General features: G+C 42.6%; 1 protein-coding gene and 1 long non-coding RNA gene across 6 annotated transcripts in view; one reads left to right on the forward strand and one right to left on the reverse strand.

The window, feature by feature from the left end:
- LOC120101583 (uncharacterized) overlaps positions 1-19,586 on the forward strand; it is a 172,009-nt gene that overhangs the window by 77,203 nt on the left and 75,220 nt on the right. The window lies entirely within an intron of this gene.
- Positions 1-19,586, reverse strand: part of Ttn (titin) — a 272,327-nt gene that overhangs the window by 71,719 nt on the left and 181,022 nt on the right. For both annotated transcript variants that reach the window (NM_032068.1, XM_087654755.1), the window contains 40 exon segments: positions 14-328; positions 423-722; positions 832-1,128; positions 2,060-2,377; positions 2,470-2,769; positions 2,862-2,991; positions 3,085-3,117; positions 3,205-3,353; positions 3,475-3,783; positions 4,394-4,823; positions 5,176-5,366; positions 5,452-5,760; positions 5,848-6,147; positions 7,257-7,550; positions 7,658-7,942; positions 8,047-8,343; positions 8,440-8,739; positions 8,856-9,158; positions 9,474-9,836; positions 9,946-10,248; positions 10,362-10,661; positions 11,245-11,523; positions 11,621-11,926; positions 12,009-12,205; positions 12,316-12,421; positions 12,515-12,814; positions 12,955-13,254; positions 13,345-13,460; positions 13,843-14,029; positions 14,139-14,435; positions 14,531-14,818; positions 14,909-15,030; positions 16,146-16,323; positions 16,467-16,614; positions 17,501-17,652; positions 17,748-18,032; positions 18,139-18,253; positions 18,427-18,614; positions 18,857-19,159; positions 19,255-19,557. In NM_032068.1, coding sequence (NP_114457.1) covers positions 14-328; positions 423-722; positions 832-1,128; positions 2,060-2,377; positions 2,470-2,769; positions 2,862-2,991; positions 3,085-3,117; positions 3,205-3,353; positions 3,475-3,783; positions 4,394-4,823; positions 5,176-5,366; positions 5,452-5,760; positions 5,848-6,147; positions 7,257-7,550; positions 7,658-7,942; positions 8,047-8,343; positions 8,440-8,739; positions 8,856-9,158; positions 9,474-9,836; positions 9,946-10,248; positions 10,362-10,661; positions 11,245-11,523; positions 11,621-11,926; positions 12,009-12,205; positions 12,316-12,421; positions 12,515-12,814; positions 12,955-13,254; positions 13,345-13,460; positions 13,843-14,029; positions 14,139-14,435; positions 14,531-14,818; positions 14,909-15,030; positions 16,146-16,323; positions 16,467-16,614; positions 17,501-17,652; positions 17,748-18,032; positions 18,139-18,253; positions 18,427-18,614; positions 18,857-19,159; positions 19,255-19,557 — 9,996 coding nt within the window.

Here is a 19,586-nt window from a genome sequence, read left to right on the forward strand (position 1 = left end):
TTCCAAGGCTTACCGACTGGATCTCTAGCAGTCACTGGATCTGAGGGGAGACTGGCTGGACCCACACCAGCAGCATTGATCGCATATACCCGGAACTGATAGTCTGAGCCTTCAATAAGGCCAGTCACTTTGTAAGAAACGCCCAGAGTCATGGCTTTGATGGGGTCGCGGTTAACTCTCTTCCATCTCTTTGAGGTGGTGTCTTTCATTTCTAACCAGTAGCCTGTCACAGGAGAGCCACCATCGTATTCTGGTTCTTCCCAGTTGACAGTCATGGAGTTGCGGGTGACGCTGCTCACTGTTGGTTTATCTGGAGCTCCAGGGACAGCTGTGAGAGAAACCCATTAGTTGGCAAGAAGCTATTCAAAAACAGAAACAAACAAAAGGGACGGTGTCCCACAAGAACATGCCACCCTACTCACAGAAGAGGTTCCGGGCCGTCTCGGGTTCACTGTCGAGTGGTTCTCCAATGCCATACTTATTCTGCGCCATGATTCGGAAGACGTACTCATGGCCTTCGAGCAACTTGGGGATTGTGTACATGCATTCTTTAGGCTCGCTCGAGACACGTACCCATGTCTTCCTGTTAGCCTCTCTTTTCTCAATGACGTAGTTTGTAATCTTAGACCCACCGTCATCTTTAGGTGGAAGCCAAGATAATGTCATCTGATCTGCTGAAATAGATTCAAACTTTATGGGTCCCACAGGGGGGCCAGGACGACCTACAAAGATTTTTTAAAAAAAGAATATTGTGTTAGTTGAATGACTTTAAAGCCAAATTTTATTTATGATTAACAAAACCGTGTTTTAACCAAACAGTGCAGCAATTACCAAGGACGTTGAGTCTCATCTCCTTTGATGCTGTCCCCAGGTTGTTTACGGCTGTGATAGAATATAAGCCAGTGTCACTCCGGCGAGACTGAGGGATGACTAAAGTGCAAGTGTCGTCCACCACCTGTTTGTTGACATGGGTGTCATAGACAACGGGCTCTTTGCTATCAGGCTTCTTTGGAGGAGCTTTAAACCAGGTGAGCGTTGGGAACGGCACCCCTTTGATCTTGGCCACGATGTTAACATCAGTTCCTTCTTCAACTTCCATGAATTCTTTTAGCTCAATTGATGGTGGGCCTAGAATATTGACAACAAGAACAAATGTTAACATAAGGAACAAAATGCACTGAAGGACAGACAGTGGAATTCACTGTGGTTATGAGGCCTGTTTGGGTGGACTGTGGTTACACTTCATTGCCTAAGCTGATAGAAAGCCTGGGTAGTCTCTCTCTAGCATTGTTATACTGGTCTGGGGGCAGCTGAATGCAGAGATCCTTTACTGGGTCTGTGCAGACACCTATCTGCCGTTCTCTCCTTCACCATGCTTCAGTATACATGCAGAGATGCTGACAAAGGGCAGCAAGGCGTGAACGTCATGGCACTGTATGCCTGGCACTTCAGTCATGTCTTTCTTTTCTAACTTCCAGGGTGATGAAGTCATTTTAATGCTCGTTTAGAGGTTCTGATGTGAATTAATTTTTATAAAAAATAATTGCTGGTAGAAGCCACTTTTCTATTTTCTACACATTTATTATAAGTGTGCAAAAGGGATTGGCACAAACACAAGACCAGATAAAATACACAGTGATAGAGATGGTAATGATGACTTGAAGAGACTTATTAGTTTGCATATGTATCTTATCTTTCAAAAACTAAAATGGGTATTCTCAGATGGAGGGAAAGTCTTGTTTGGAGACTACTCCATTGGTCTTAATAGGCGCTAAGGAAATTACTTGCTGTCTGTTCCTTTTAATTCCTTTCACTTCTGATAGATGAGAGAGCTTGCCTTGTAGAAAATCAGAAGAAAGGAAATTAGATGTTTCTTGTTTGTAGTAAAAGCAATGTGGGAGGGTATCTGCTAATTCTGTCCATAATGGGGTGATAAGTAATTGAATAATATGTCCATGCCTACATGAGGTCCATGGGGGCACTTTGATAGGTGCACTGTCTCTATTACTAGACACAAGAAGGCAACCCCAAAGGAGGACATTCTCTGTTAAATACGCACATGTCTGGTCTTTGACAGTCACAGGACCAACAGTGGCTGAAGGCTTGCTGACCCCGGCCTCGTTGACAGCTTTGACTCTGAATTCGTATTCCCCACCCTCTACGAGGTCTTCAACAGTAAACTCCAACTCTTCCACATCGCGCCTATTGCACTGTCTCCAAGCTTCTTTCTTCTTCCCAGTAGGGTCCCATGCCAGGCACTCAACAATATAATGGGTAACAGGAGAGCCCCCATCATTCTTTGGAGGTTTCCACGACAGATGCACTGTGTTCTTTGTTATAAGACCAATCTTGAGTTTAATAGGAGGATCGGGAGGATCTGTAAAAATGATTATAGGAGTTGTCAAACACTGTTGTTAGTGACATGGCTTCTTCTTAGACTGCATTTTAAACTTGCATTTTAAAACTTACATATCGGGTCTCTGGCAGTGGTCCTCTGGATGGTTTCTGCAGGTGGGCCAATTCCAAAACGGTTTTCTGCTCGAACCCTGAAGAAGTATTGCTGCTCAGAGATAAGATCTGGCACCACGAAGGTGGTGCTTCCACAGTTTGGATTGACTTTGGTCCAGGCTTTCCCATCAATCGTCTTCTTCTCAATGACATAGCCTTTGATCCTGTCCCCTCCGTCATCATCTGGCATCTTCCACGAGAGGCGGCAACTACCCCTTGTGATGTCACTGACCTTCAAATCCTTGGGGGGGCCTGGTGCGTCTGTTGGTTGTAAGCCACAGTGAAAATATCAGCTCTTAGAAGGTGAAAGCAGCTTGCTTCGATCGTGTCATAACTATGAATGTCTTTCTTACCCATGACTTTAACTCTGCAGTTGGCAGTTTTCTGTCCTGCTTTATTCTTGGCCGTGATGCTGTATTTGCCTGAGTGAGCTCGAGTGCACTCTGGGATAACGATGACAGATGAGTTTTCGGCAGTCTCCAGCTATGCAAATAAAATTGGAGCAGTACATTGAATGAGATCATAGCATTGCTAAGCGCAATCACATTCCTAATTAAATATGCTATCGTCTCTTACCTGTGCATCTTCAGGTATATCGTGAATTCCATCCTATTATAATGAAAAGAAGACAATTATGTTTTAAACACTGTTTCAGGTCATTCAATGGAAGACATAGGAATATCACAGAATTATTACCTTCATCGCCTTCTTTGCCTTTCCGTCAAATTCCCAAGATGATTTTGGTGTTGGGCGTCCCTTGATCACAGCAGGGATTCTGATCTGTGAGCCAGCTTTGCAGATCAGGCAGTCTTGTGCGCCGATGTCAATGAAAACCTCTGGAACTTCTGGAATATGCCAGGTAATAGGAGAACAGTCAGCTAACATTTCAGAGCGGTAACTGATCTATCCCCGGTACATTGACTTCACAGTATCATCCAAAGGTGACCACATAAGCTGAACGGGTACCTTGGATATCAGTGGCAGGGATCTCTCCGGTTGTGTCACTTGGTTCCGATTCTCCAGCTTCATTGACAGCTTTCACTCTGAACCTGTACTTCCTGAGTTCTTTCAGATTAGGCACCACACATTCACAGGCAGTGAGAAGTTTATCGGGTTCATTGACTTTTTTCCAGTCTGTAGTACCTTCCTCTTGCATTTCCACAATGTAGCCTTTGATTGGGCTGCCACCGTCTTTGGCTGGAGGTTTCCATGCTAGTGAGATGCTTGATTTTGTTTTATCTTTAACCTCTGGGCAAGAAGGTGGCCCAGGGGGGTCTAAAAAGGGACAAATAAACAAACATCACATTTTGAAGCAAACGTAATGCTATTTTTTATATGTATCATAAGATAGTCACTATGTAAGACATTGTAGTCTATTATAATATTAAAATTGAAGTGCTAGAAAAGTATAACAAACAAGAGAGTATATTTTCTTTTACTCTTAATACAGAAACAGAAAGCACATGAATCCCTGGGGGAAAAGCTTACATGACATCTCTGACTAGATCTATGTAGTCTGTGAACATGGCATTGATGAAGAGCCATTTCACTTCTGAAATCCTACTAAAGAGATTTTTTTTTCTTTTCTTTTTTTTTTTTTTTTTTTTTCCGGAGCTGGGGACCGAACCCAGGGCCTTGTGCTTGCTAGGTAAGTGCTCTACCACTGAGCTAAATCCCCAACCCCTACTAAAGAGATTCAACAGCGTATTTTAAAAAAAAAAATTCCTACTAATGTTAATCTAGAATTTAAAAACGATTTTGTGCATGTGTATATGTGTACATATTTCACTATAAATTGTTCTAATGAAAATATGAGAGATTTATGAGTAACCTACTTAGTAACTTCAGCCATTAGAAACGGGTCCTAGAAATAAAGCATACTCACATATGGGATCTCCTGCAACAGCTGGGTCTGATGGTTCACTGGGAGGGCCGATTCCTGCAGCATTTATTGCCATGGCTCTAAACTGGTATTTCACCCCTTCGATCAAGCGTGGAACACTGAATTCAACACCCTTCAGTCCCACTTTGGTTATTGGTGCTCGGCTAACACGTGACCAGTAGGCACCGCCTTCCTCTCTCTTCTCTAGCCAATAGCCAGTAATTGGAGACCCTCCGTTGTCCAAGGGAGGAGTCCAGCTCACAAGCATAGATCCTTTGGTCCGCTCTAAGACTTTTGGTTTTCCAGGAGGTCCAGGGAGGCGGTAGGGATCTTGAATGACGACTTTGTCTGATTTGCATTCATCACTGGTTCCGTATTTGTTCACTGCCCTCACTCGGAACTCGTACTGACCATTGGGGATGAGCTTCCAGATCTAGGAATTTAGATGAGTAAAGAAATTAGAACAAATATGCTTGGGCTGAGGTTTTACTTATTTTAAAATTCAATGTATTTTGGTGCTGGATCGCCATAAGAAACAAACACATAAACCTAAAAGACAGAGGAAGAGAAAAACCCTTTAAAAACAAGACATCAATATTTGTAATTTCTAGTGGAGCTCAAGTAAGAGAGAGTGGTAGGCTGTATGCGTTAAGTGACCTTATGTGCACAGTGATAAATGCTGAACCAACAAGTAGCTTCTGCTTGTGTAGGGTTTTGAGTTTAACAGTTCTAAAGTTACATTAAAGACGGTCTCACACAGTGTGCATGAGTTTGGAAGCATTTACCCCATATCTTCTCTCAACGGCAGTGTTAGTGACTTCTTCCCATTCAGACTTTTTCCTGCTGGCATCACGTTTGTCAATGATGTAGTGGGTAATCTCACTGCCTCCGTTGTCTAGCGGGGCATCCCATGTCAGATAGCAAGACTCAGCTTTGATGTCAGTAACGGCGAGGTTTCTGGGCGGAGATGGGCGATCTGGGAAGGAACAGCGGATGGGATTGAGACATCGTTCTCAAACCGGAAGTGGCTTTCTTTCCCACACGGCAGGCAAGTCTCTTACCATACACCTCCACGTGAACGTTGCGGAACACGGAGCCAAGACGATTGGAAGCTGTGATGGTGTAAGTGCCCTTGTCCTCTCGGACTGCTTTGGGGATGCTAAGTTCAGTCTTTGCCTCACTTCGGGAGACTTCTTCCTTGGTTATGTTCAGTGCATCGGTGGGCTTTTCAATCACCTTTTCATTCTTGGACCATTCAATCTTAGGCATAGGGAGTCCTGTCACATCTGCAGGGATGTTAACCGGCTCTCCTGCCTTCACTTTGATCGTGTCTCCCCGAACAGCAAGGCGCAGCTTAATAGTTGGAGGGACTGCAGAAAGAAGAGGGAGAAAGTCTTAAGGATGTTTCCTCAAATCATCATAAAGTACATTCATGGTATTAAATATGGAATCCATACCTTCATCATCTTGTATGACCACATTAAGAGGCAGAGATGGTTCGCTTTCACCAATGTCGTTGACGGCTTTGACACGGAACTCATACATTTGGTGTTCATCGAGATTGTCAACCAGGAATGATGTGGTTGGGCAGAGTCGCTTGTTAACTCTTTCAAAGTCAGGCTTGTCATGACGACGTTTTTCAATGATGTATCCTTGGATGGGACTGCCACCATCACTGCGGGGCTCCTTCCAGTCAAGGGTGATAGTGGATTTGGTCCTTTCTGTGTATGTGAGCCTTTCAGGAGATGTCGGAGGGCCTTAAAGCAGACACAATTGAAAATGGTGAGCATGAAATAAGTATTTGCATAAGAAATAGTATTTCATTTCTATTTGTGTGAAAAACAGATTAATTAGCATTTTCAAACATACCAGTCAGTCACAAACATGATAGCCAGTCTCACTAATGGTATTTTACCCCTGGTGACTGCCTCATCAAAATCGTTAATTAAAATCAAATCAAGAATATGTGTGCTTTGTGTTTAGTATTTTATCTTTCTTCCCTGTGGTATTTACAAAACTTCTAATCCTGCAAAACTGGGAAAATAGGTATGTGAAGTTCTGCCTTCAATGTCACAGAGAGCAAAGTGGTTTCTGTCTTCTGTGACCAGACAGTAGATGTGGTTGCTGAACAGTGAGTCACATTGCCTCACTGGAAAGATCGTTTCTGAAATACCATAAAGGTTTTGTGTCCTTAAGAAATGGTTCTAACTGGTGTATCTGCCCCACCCTAGCTGATTGCTACTGCAGATAGAAGCCGGAGAATCCCAGCCCTATTCTGAGGCCTCTGCCATAACCTGAAATTAATGGAATGTTCCATGGATTTTATAGGAATTTTTCTATTCTTTGGTGGCTCTTTCTATTTGGGTCTTCCTATCCGCTGACTATGGAGACTTATAGAAGTGTAGTAAAACTAAGCAATTTATCCTGTGGCAATTGACTGCCATATATATCTCTATCTGTATATGTATACATATATATGTTTATAATATATAAACATATGTTTATATTAGAAAAGCAGCAAATAAAATTCTATATAACTACCAGAGTGTTATATTTAATTTTCCCTAGTATATAACATTGGAAAGATTGAATGATTCTAAATTATTCGTAGGTTATTAACAAGACTTGGAAGATCCAAAATTTTTGACACAGGAAACTAAAATTTATATACATAAAGCAAAAATACACTAAAATTGAGCAAATATGGTTCTTTAAAATTGCTAGTAGGTATATGACTTTTTTTATTGCCCTCTAGCTAGTCCACGATCTTGAGTCTGTTGTGTGTTTGCAGCCATAAGTCTCAGCAAATACTTGGCACATCTATTAACAGAATATTTGGTAAAACCCGGTGGAAGTCTTTTCCTACCTAGTGGATCAACTGCAAGAATCGGTCCTATTTCAACAGGAGGCCCACAGCCGAACTTGTTCTTGGCGATGACACGGAACTTGTACTCTTGTCCCTCTATAAGGCCTGTGATATCACACTTGGATCTCTCCGTCTCGATGGGCTGTCTCCATGTGTGCATCTTGGCGTCTTTCCTTTCAATTATAAACCCTGTGATCTCACTTCCGCCATCGTCTGCTGGATCAGACCAATTAAGCAGACACATCTTTCTGTTTGTTACAACTGGTTTGAGGTCAAGAACTGGACCCGGGACATCTGGGAAATAAAAACAGTAAAATACAAAACAAAACGAAAATAATGTAGCAAGCTCACATTACATGGGGTGGGGGGAAATCCTGTAAGACCCCCAGAACGTTCCTTACCGAACACTTCAACCCGGGCTGCGGCAAATTTGGAACCACAGCTGTTTGTTGCCGTGATCACGTATCTGCCGTGGTCTTTTCTCAGTGCGTTCTTGATAATGAGTTCGGATTTGGTTCCGACATTCTCTATTACAACACGCTCTTTGTCTAGCTCCCCTTCTTCTATGGTCCACACTTTTGTGGGCACGGGACGGCCAGTCACCACGGCTGGGATTCTGAGAGTCTTCCCAGCCATGATTTGTATTCCGCCCTTGACGGAAACATCGAGTTCCACAGTTGGAGGCTCTGTCGAAGGAGAACAACTGTATATGTTAGCACCAAGAAGAAAGAAAATATAGTCCCACACTGGGAAACATTCATTTTTTTCCCCCTAGAAAACTTGGAAGTACCTTGTGGTTCAGCCACGGTAACAGGTTCTGTTTCCCCAGGCGGTCCTTCACCTGCCGCATTGACAGCGCTCACTCGAAGTTTGTAGTCCGCACCCTCTCGGATTTCTTTGACAGTGAACTGACGGACTTTGACCATCTTCTCCGTGCAGCGTGACCACTCATTTGTGCCAACCAGCTGCTTATCGACAAAGTAGCCCATAATTTCGCCGCCGCCATTGAAAGCTGGGGGCTCCCACTCCAGCTCAATGGTGGTAGAGCTTGTATCAGCAACTCTCGGGACAGGCGGTCCGGGCGGAGCTAGGGTGAATGCAGAATTCACAGGTCAAATTCCCCGATGCTTTCCAAGTGTGGAGTGGGCTACTCCCCCTACTGTCTTCTTAGGGAGTTACTTACAGATTGGATCGCGAGCTGTTTTAGGATCCGAAGGTGGGCTGAACTTTCCAGGTCCAGCAGCGTTTTCAGCACAGACTCGGAAGACATAGGTGAGCCCTTCTAGTAAGCCATCTACTTTGGTTTTCAAAGAACTGAGAAGGGCTTTGTTGACACGAGACCAGTGTGTGCTATTGACCTCACGTTTTTCAAGCCAGTAACCCAAGATGGGGCTACCGTTATCTTTCGGTTCATTCCATTTTACTACCATACTGTTGCTGGTGACATCATCCACAATGGGCTTATCTGGGGCATCAGGTGGTTCTGATAAAAAAACAGAATTGGAATTCTATAATATGACAGCTTTGCAAAATCATGATAGTGTTGTACATTAAAGAATATGGTGCAAAGGTCAATTTATGATGCTAAAGGAACCTTACCAAATGGATCTTTGGCTAAAAGTGGCTTTGAAACACACGGTGGTCCAGGTCCAAACCTATTCTCAGCTCTTACACGGAAGAGGTACTCTTTTCCCTCAATCAGCTTTGTTACTGAATATTTACAGTTTCTGAGTGTCGATGTGATAACAATCCATTCTGAGTCGGGTTTGGTCTTGTCTTTCTTTTCCAAGGTATAGTTGATGATTTCACTGCCACCATCATCCAGGGGTGGTTCCCATTTACAGAGGACAGAGTCCTTTCTAATATCCTCAAATACAAAGTTGATTGGCGGTCCTGGCGTGTCTAATATGTCAAAGGAGAAGAGTGGTTACAATTTTGTACAGAACCAGTAGCTATGGAAAAAGGTAAATGTTAGTATGGTCTTTGATACAACTTCTAGTTTTTCCAAACCTTTCTATTTTCATTGCATTAGCTAACAAATAGCTGGTCAGTTGATCTTTTTTCAATAGTGTCCGGCTTAGGTGGTAGAAAGTAAGCGAGGATCATTTGCTGAAGCTGTTGGTTTTGATGGGTTTCCACGCTCCTACGTTTATGCCTTGCTAAAACTCTTACGTAGTTTGTCTCTCTCCATTGGAAAGTGTAGTTTAAACTACTTACCTAACACGCTCACAGTGCAAGGAGCTTTCGCAACACCATGGTCATTCTCAACTTTGATCATGTACTGGCCGTGGTCAGGCCGCAGGGAATCACGGACGCGTAGCTGAGATTCTCCTTGTTTGCTATTGTTGATGCTCAACCGCTCTGTCAGAGGTAGGGTAAATGGCTCCTCTTCTTCAGCCTCGCCCTTCTTCCTCCTAACTGGGGGTGCTACTCGCTTCTTAATTTCCTCTGGGACAATGACGTTTTCATCTTTTATCCACGTGATTGTTGGGTAAGGTGAGCCAGAAATGGTTGCGTCAAGCGCTATTTCGTCGCCCCGCTTTACTTCCAGGCTTGTTCTGAGGATGACTTTTGGGGCGTCTGTAATAATTAAAAGCCAGAGTTGTTTTTAATTCTTGACAAAACAGGATCCTCATTTATTTTACAAAGAAAACGGATGTAGCACCCCTTCCCAATCAATAAAACATACCGATAGGATCCACAGCTTTGGTTGGGGGAGTGGCCCGGGAAGGTTCGCCAATGCCAGCAGCATTCTCCGCTCGCACACGGAATTGGTACTCTTTCCCTTCCTCGAGTCCTTTTGCTGTGTAGGTCAGGACAGGGACCAGATGTTCATTGCACCTCTTCCACCTGTCCTCACCCTTGGCAAGCTTTTCTATGATGTAACCCATTATCTTGCTTCCTCCATCGTACAAAGGTGGTTTCCATGTGATAGTCATGGCCTTAGCTGTAGGATTATGAACCTCAACATCTACAGGTGGATCAGGAGGTTCTGGTGAACAAAGAAAAACACTGGTTACCGCTGGAGAAACAATCTTCTTAAAGCAAATGCAAGGACTATTGCATATTCTTGTCTAGCTATCATAAGTATATGTTCTAACTTACGCTTTGGATCTTGAGCAATGACAGGATTCTTGAGTTCAATGTATTCGCCTCCGCCAATCTTGTTGACTGCTTTTACTCGGAAGAAGTATTCACCATTTGGTATGAGATCTTTCACGGTCCAAGACAGTTTGTTCTCACCAGACATGACTGGTATATATGTCCTCCTCCCTGCTTCTCTCCGTTCCAGGACATAGTGAAGAATTGGGCTTCCACCATCAAACTCCGGAGGCTCCCATGTTAACTTACAAGAACTCTTGGTTATGTCACTTGCTTTAATATCTTTGCATGGGCCAGGTAGACCTGTTACACATAAAATTGATAATTACTATCATATGCTTAAAAATTTTCATTTTAATAGTGAACTTTATTTAACTTGGCTATATACATTTTGAACAGGGTAATCTTTTCTGTGCTATATCCCCATGAATAAAAGGTATTTAGCATCCCTCTTCCTCATCTATTAATCAGAAGAATTAGCCTTTGAGTCTTCGAGTTAAGCAAAATTGCCCCATAAATTTCCAGCTACTACCAGGAATGGTAGTAAAGGACAGAAAAAAATTATCGTTCCTGAAGGAGAAGACTGTGGAAAACTGAATTTATATAATTCAGAAAGAAAGATTGATCATTCAAGCATTCTTTGGGTGTGCTAGATATTTTATTTAAATTAGTGTTTTATATGCAAATAATTAAAAAAGTAAATTAGTCTAACCGGATTTTAATTATCAATTTAATCTCTTCAAGATTACTTTTCAAATGGAAATAAGTAACCTGAGGGAATGTTCAGTTTACAAGTGCCATTTCTTGAAGCTACAGACTATCACATAGTTAGCTATTACAATTTCTGGAATGCGTGAAGAACGGTGTTTCATTACAGGATTGTTACCTATGACTTTGACGTTGATTGACGCGGTTGCTGAGCCGAGCTTATTCTCCAGAGTGATGGTGTAAACTCCAGCATCTGCATGGACACTCTTGGGAACCTCGAGGTGTGCAGAGATGTGGTCGTTCTTCATTGTCAATCTGTCACTGGCTTTAACTTCTTTGCCATCTTTATGCCAGCTCACGGTTGGCACTGGGACAGCCCTGAAGGGCACAGGGATGCTTAACTTTTCACCTTCGATAACAACAATGTCGTGAGTCTCTAGATCAATGGTTGGTTTGCCTACAAAACACCAAGAGATGGGGGGGAAATATGTCAAAATGCAATGATCGGGAAGACAGTGCATCTTATTAACTGTTAAAAGACATCGCGTTCTTACAGTCTGGGTCTTTGGCGACCACGTTTTCAGAGATTTCAGATGGGTCACTGACACCGACAGCATTGACAGCTCTCACTCTCAGAACATATTCTTTGTCCGGAACAACACCCTCTTCAACTTTGAACTTCAAATCTTTTATTGGGCGAGAATTAACTCGCATCCATTTTTCGGTGCCTACTGGACACATTTCAACATGGTAGCCTATGATAGGACTTCCGCCATTTTTCTCTGGAGGTTTCCAAGCAATGGCAATGTGCTTTCTCCCAGCATCAGTCACATGCAGATCAAGTGGAGGTGACGGAGGACCTGGGAAGACAGTGATGCATTGATACCACAGTCTCATCATCAGGCCCTTAGATAATTTCTTTGAATAATCAGTATGACTTACCAACAGGATCTTCAATTGACAGAATTTCTGTGGGCTCACTTGGGTGACCAACTCCTGCTTCGTTTTCTGCCCGAACTTGGAACTGGACTTCTGTTCCTTCGATGACATCAGTTACTCTGAAGTTACAGTCAGGGCCTGAGGTCTTTCCAGCTTTCACCCAACGGGTACCTAATTTTTCTTTCTTCTCAATGATGTATCTGTTGCAAGAACAAAGTGTTCCATTTAGCATTGAGAAAAAACAGAAATTGATAATGTCCAGCCAGGTTTGACTTTTTGTTTTTTAAAATAAAAGCTCCTGAAGTTCTACCTCTGTATTGGTCTTCCGCCATCGTTTTTAGGTGGCTCCCACTTTAGGTCAACATGTCGTTTTGTCACATCAACCACTGTCAGGGCATAGGGTGGTCCAGGGGTGGCTAAAAGCAAAATACACAATGATGAGAGAAAGCTGAGGGAAAGTTAAGAACATACTGAAAATGCTCTTGCAAAGACTGAGCTATAGTGCATACTGAAGGTGTCTTTGGCCAGGACGGAATCTCCGATTTCTGTGTAGTCACTTTGTCCTATGGCATTTTCTGCAGCAACTCTGAACACATACAGAGAACCCTCTGTCAGTGGGGTTACTGTGCACTTGGTGTCCTTGACCGTGGTGTCCACGGTTTGCCAGCCTTTCCGCCTCACGTCTCTCTTTTCCACGATGTAGTTGGTGATGGGTGACCCTCCGTCTTTCTCAGGAACTGTCCATTTCAGGTCAGCTGTATTTTTTGTGATATTAATCACTTCGAGCCAGCGAGGTGGTGATGGAGGATCTGAAAAAAAAATAAAAAAAAGGAAAAATAAATCCAGTTTTAGTGTTCTTCAAATGTTCTCCTCATGCAAATAATAGTAGTGAGGTTTATATTTTCCCTTAGATTGTCGTTTTCAGACAGAGAATGTAAGAGGGACTTACATAGTTTCTCCCGGCAAAGCACAGGGTCGCTGGGTTCACTGGGCTCACTCTCTCCAGCCTTGTTCACAGCTCTCACTCGGAATGAGTATTCCTGGCCTTCCATCAGCCCTGTGAGCAAATGCTCAGTGGTCGGAACTCCCTCAGCCACTCTGACCCAGTCATCTGTTCCAGTCTTTAGCATCTCAATGACGTAAGACTCAATCTTTGCCCCTCCATCGTGTTCTGGCTTGGTCCAGTTCAATACTAATGAGGTTTTGCCTATATCCTTTACAGTTGGTTTTCCAGGGGGCCATGGAGGATCTGCAAGCCAATGACATCATTATTTGTTTTGTCCAAAGGAAGTTAATATAGGCCTCCAAGCAGCCACTGAAAATCATAAAAATACTATACCTATGGGATCTTTTATTAAGATTGGTTCAGTTGATCTACTTGGTTTCCCTGGTCCTGCCAAGTTTTCAGCAAGCACGCGGAATCTGTATTTTTTCTTATTGGTGAGGCCTTTCACCCTGAAACACAGACAAGGTAGCATCATGGTAAGAAATAGTAACTTCTATACTATACATAGAAAAGCCAATTTACTTAAACAATGGAAATAAATTTGTAAATCTTACCAAGAATACTTTAACATAAACTTAAAATAGTTTTTAACGGTCACATTCTTTATATTAGACAAAATACATCACTTTAATTATACCTATACTTGTTATTAGGTAATATTTTATAGATAACATATATGCCATTGGATGGGATTCATGTCATTTAAAAATTATGTGACAACTGGCGATAAAAGTAAAAGTGATAAAACCACATGATCAAAAGGAATGCTGGAGTGCAAAGGACTAAGTATGTCGCCGCTGTAATACATGACGGACGTGTGGGAGGGCTTACCTGTATGTTGTGTCCTTCACTGGCATCTTATTGCATCGAACCCACTTATCGGTGTCAGGATCTAATCTTTCAACCCAGTATCCAGTGATGGGGCTGCCACCATCGTCATCCGGCTCACACCACGTGAGTGTCACCGCATCTTTGGTGATGTCGGAAGGTTCTAGGCGAGTTGGAGGTCCAGGTGGATCTGTAGACAGAATAATGATATAAAAAGTCATACGTTCTGTCCCTAACACCCTAACGCAGGATCAACATAGAAGCCTTTGTTTTTTCAGTTAGCAGATTGAGAATCTTACCAAACTGATATTTGGCTATTATCGGAGTAGCCTGAACGGGCTCACCGACGCCGTACATGTTTTCTGCAGCGACTCTGAAGATGTACTCTTTGTTGGGGGTCAATTTGGTCGCCTTGAAGTTTGTGTCCTTAACAGTTGATGAGAGCTTATGCCACACGTCACTATCTGTTGCTTTTCTTTCCACAACATAGTTTGTGATCTTTGACCCACCATCGTCTCTTGGTGGGTTCCAGGTCAGCAGACAGGACTCATTGGTTACATCCGTGATGTCAAAAGCAGCTGGCGGTCCGGGTTTATCTGTGGGTGGTATTACATGGTATTTTAACTTGTGTTTTGTTCCAGAAAGTAGCCACAGTGAATTGGAATCTTATGAAAACAAGAGCCTCTCTTACCTAAGACATTCACTTCCACCACAGCAGTGGCCCGGCCGCAGACGTTCACAGCTTCTATGATATATGTGCCCGTATCACTTCTCTTGCTGTCCGTGATTGTCACTGTGGATTTCTTAGGAACATTTTCAATGGTGATTCTTTGGTCTGGCCTCAGAAGGGTATCAGCCTTTGTCCAAGTTATTTTGGGCTCCGGTTTTCCAGTCACCGTAGCAGGAAGTTCGATCTTTGTTCCAGCTTTCACAGTGAGGCCAGCCAGGAGCTTCACATCAAGGAAGATCTCAGGAGCCTCTGAATTGGAAAAGATTACTTAAGCTGTTAGCAAGTTCAAGCGGACAAGGTCAGAGGCCTGACGGACAAGCAAGAAGGAATAATAAATACCCTGAGTGTCCACCGCCTGGATTTCTTCTGTGGGTTTGCTTGGCTTGCTAGCTCCTTGCCTGTTCAAGGCCTTCACGCGGTAGGCGTACCATTTTCCCTCTTCTAGACCTGTCACTTCCATTCTGTCAGGAAAAACAGGGGTTTTATTGCCATGTAGATAATCTATTATGCTTATAGTTATACATGTGTGTAATATATGTGTAAATATATATCATGTATTGTAGAGTTACTTTTCTAAAGTTCACACCACTAACATGCTACTAGCTTTTCAATTAAATATCTGCGCTGTGGGGAGTGGAGAAAGCACTGTATGTCAGGGTGTCAAGAATGGATGAAGTCCTGAATTGTGTTGTTGAAAGGAGCACAACCAAGACCTCCACGGAAATGGCCAAGCCTTCCTCTGGTCTAAGTGCTAGTGTTGACAGACAATTGACCTTCAGGTAAGGCGTCTTCCTCCTGGGTGTTAACATCTCTCCTACTAAGACCTTCCACCGAGATGTCTAACCCCTCTCCTTCTTGCTGTACAGAATAAGCCTGCTGTGTTTGTTGGCCACATAGAAGGTGCAGCTGGCTGGACCATCCAGTGCTCCCAGGGACTAGACCACCGAGGAATGTGCAGGGAGGGATCCATGGCTCCAGATACATATGTAGCAGAGGATGGCTTAGTTTGACATCAGTGGGAAGGGAGGCCCTTGGTCCTGTGGAAGTTTGATGCCTCAGTGTAGGGGGATGCTGGAGGGGTGGAGTGGGAGAGGTATGTGGGGGAGCATCCTCATAGAGGCAAAGAGGAGGGAGGACAGGGAGGTTGTGGGATGAGGGGCTTGTGGAGGGGTAATTAGGAAGTAGGATATTGCTTGAGATGTAAATGAATGGAATGATTAATAATAATAATAAAGTGACTTCCTTACAGAGAGCACGCCCCCTGCACCACAGCTTTTCTTCGCCTATCTGTTATACCTTCTATTCCTTCCTGGGTTGCCCCAGTCAGGTTTGCAGGGCCAAGCTGTGCTTGACTCTTTTCTGGCCTTTTTATTACCATAACTGATGAAAACCTTTAACAAGGCTATGCTCAGCTGAACTTTATGAAAGCAGAACGCTATACTAGGGGAATTGTTGGTGAAGAAAATGACCATTCAACACTGTCCAGGTAAAACCTATTCTACTGGGTAGAAATCAGAATAATTCGATTTAAAAATATTTTAAAAACTTTAATTAAAAAAAAAACCCAAACACTTACTTTGTATCTGGAACAGGTTCCCCACAGGCAACCCATTTATCAGAACCACGTGGACATTTTTCAACTATGTATCCTTTGATGCGTGAGCCACCATCATTTTTAGGAGGATCCCAGGTCAGGAAGATGCTGTTGGCAGTTCTGTCTCTCCACTTTACATTCTCTGGTGGGTCAGGGACCGCTGTGATATTTAATAAAAGAAGGATCTCATCTTAGACAGGCTGCTCTAAATTAGCTCCATGTTTCTGACCTGTGCCCTCTCCCCAGACTTCAACTCTGGGCCTAAAGTCAGGCCAGGCATAAACCCATAGGACATTCACTTACTTGCAGGGGCAGACATATTGACAGGCTCATCAGTATATGCAGGCTCTCCAGGGCCACACTTGTTTCGAGCACAGACTTTGAATAGATATTCCTTTCCTTGAACAAGATCAGGAACTGTGAATTCTAGATCAGTAACAAAGTCCATAACCTGGGACAAAGAAACAGTTCACTGATTATCTTCCTCCAGTATTTTCCCAAGTCAAAAAATATTTTTAAGCATGAGTACAGATACAAACTATTTGTTTTTTAAGACTGAGGTTTTCTATGTAGCCCAGGCTAGCCTAGAGTCTACATCTACTGTATAGTCCAGGTTGGCTCTAAACTCACAGTCCTGCCTCAGCCTCCACAAGTATGTACCACTACAGCCTGCTTACTATAAATGTTTTGAATGAAAACTTAGTGTTATTTTCATATTAATTTTATATTAGGGGAAAGCACCAAGGTGTGTTATAATAATATAGAGACTATAATAATATTCTTAATACAATGAGAAACAGATTCATAGTTTGCATGCACTAAAAAGATGGTATTTATTAGAAATTTAATTGTAAATAGGATTAATAATGGACTGGGGGTGAACTCAGTAACATAGTTGCTGTCTAGCATGTATAAGCATCTAAGTTCTATTTCTATAACTGTAAAATGTATAGATTAGATATAGATAGTAGATATACTTTATAACAAGCATAGATGAAGAAAACAGTGGCAGATCAATCAACTACGGTCAATCCAGTACACTGAGAAGCAGGGGCAATGAATACTTCCTCTGAAATGCTTGTAGCTCAACATATGCATGTGGGGACTCCTTAGATACCAAGTATGGAGGTAAGCTTTCTTCTATGTGGTAAATAAGCCAAGCTGAGAACAAAAGGGAGCAAATATGCCAAATGCAGGTTAAATTATCCAGGGAAGCATTAGTATTAATATGTCAAAAGGGTTTTGACACTTTCTCTTTCCTGAGGCATGGCCAGTCTCTATGGCCTCCCAGCCTCCTCCAGGGATTCTAAGTCGCTGTGTTAGTATGCGACACTCACTTTAGTCCACGTTTTCCGGCTCATATCTCTCTTTTCAACAACATATCCAGTTAGTGGACTTCCTCCATCATCATCTGGTGGTTCCCAAGTCAAATGGACAGAATCCTTTGTTACGTCGCTAAATTTCAGTTCTTTGGGTGCACTTGGACGAGCTAATTTAAAAAAGAGAGGCAGTGAAAGTCAATATGATTTAAGCCAGTGTGGGTTAGTTCAACCAAATCATAATAGCAAGAATGAAATTCCTTACCAATTACGTTGACATCAATTTCTCCAGAAATTGACTTCACAGGATTTTCTAATGTGAGCGTGTAAATGCCCTTGTCTGGTCGTTCACTTGGAGAAATGATAAGTTCAGCATAGGCTGATATGGTCTTTATTTTCACACGGTCCCCTGCTTCAAGTACTTGATCTCCGAAAGTCCAGGTTGCTTTTGGTCTTGGGTAGCCTGTACTTGGGACTAGAATCTTGATGGGATTGGGGACTATGACTTCCAGACCATCTTTAAATGCACTTAAGTCCATTGTTGGTTCAACTACCAAAAAGAAAAAAAAATCAATGATTTCTAGTACCGGGTGTCCCCAGTACACCAAAGAAGGTCTGTGCTATTCGCTAATCTAAAAAATAAAACATCTACTTACCAGAGGCATCATCGGCAGTGAGAGGACCAAGGATCTCGGATGGATCTGAAACACCAGCTGCATTTTCTGCAGATACTCTATATAAATATTTGTTCCCTTTTTGTAATCCAGTGACCTAGAATTACAAGTTAGTATTTGTTAACAGCATATCCATGTAAAATTTAAACCATGAACATAAATATACTACATATGTAATATGATATATATTATATATATTTTATATATATATATACACATACACACATATATATATGTAAAATCACATTTTTTTAGATGTACACCCCTTACCTTGTAAGTCAGCTCAGGGACAGGTTTCATATTGCAGCGAATCCAATTATCTTTTCCTTCTTCTTGTCTTTCGATTATATAGCCCAGTATGGGGCTGCCGCCATCTTTCAGAGGAGGCTCCCATGTAAGCTGAACTGATGACTGTGTCTGTTCTGAGGCACTTAGGTTCACAGGAGGACTTGGTCTCTCTAGAATGGCAGGAAGCAATAAAATTGTATCGAGCGGTAATTTATTAAGACATGGAGTGATCGTAATGACCTCGACAAGACAAGTTTATGAATTATGTGGGCACAGTCATGACCTTTATAATTTTGTTTGAATTTTTTGATGCTCTAACTTTTTTTTTTAGATTAGAATTATTTGAATCAATAGATTTAATTATTGGGTTGCATGCAATGTTTCCTTCCTTTCTGTTGTTAAATGATCTTACCTATTGGATCGGCAACTTTGACAAATGGTGTGGCTGCACTTGGTTTCCCAACTCCGATTCGGTTCTGGGCTCTGACACGGAAACTATACTCCTGTCCTTCAACCACGTCAGTGACCGTTGCTGACAGATCTTCAGCTCTTACAGTCATGGCAGTGTCCCATCTGATAGAAGTCTTGTCTCTCAGTTCAATCACATAGTTGGTGATTTCGGCTCCCCCATCATACTCTGGTGGCTCCCATGTCAGGGAGACACCAAATCTATTCACATCAGTGATGGTTACATTCAAAGGAGGGCCTGGAACATCTAAATATCACCACAGAAGAAACACACATGAATTTGGGTTATGTTGTGGATGAACACAAAGCTAAATGAATCAGCAATTTACCAAAAACACTTACCATATTTACTCCTTGCTTCTACAGGACTGTCAGTCTCCACGGGTTCTCCAGTGCCAACTCTGTTCCTTGCACTCACACGAAACAGGTATTCCACTCCTCCTTTCTGTAGACCAGTGACAGTGAACTCACAACTGTCTGCCCGGTCAGTGACCAGAACCCAGGTCTTTCTCTTGATATCACGCCTTTCAACGACATAACCTATGATTTTGCTCCCACCGTCCGTTAATGGTTCTTCCCAAGCGAGGCTTACTTCGCCATCAAATGTTTCTGTCACTTCTAAGTTACGAACTGGCCCGGGAACATCTGCAATTTGCACATCACAGAATTTTTAG

The sequence above is a fragment of the Rattus norvegicus genome, chromosome 3 (genome assembly GCF_021556685.1).
Source record: "Rattus norvegicus strain SHRSP/BbbUtx chromosome 3, alternate assembly SHRSP_T2T, whole genome shotgun sequence".
Taxonomy (NCBI): domain Eukaryota; kingdom Metazoa; phylum Chordata; class Mammalia; order Rodentia; family Muridae; genus Rattus; species Rattus norvegicus.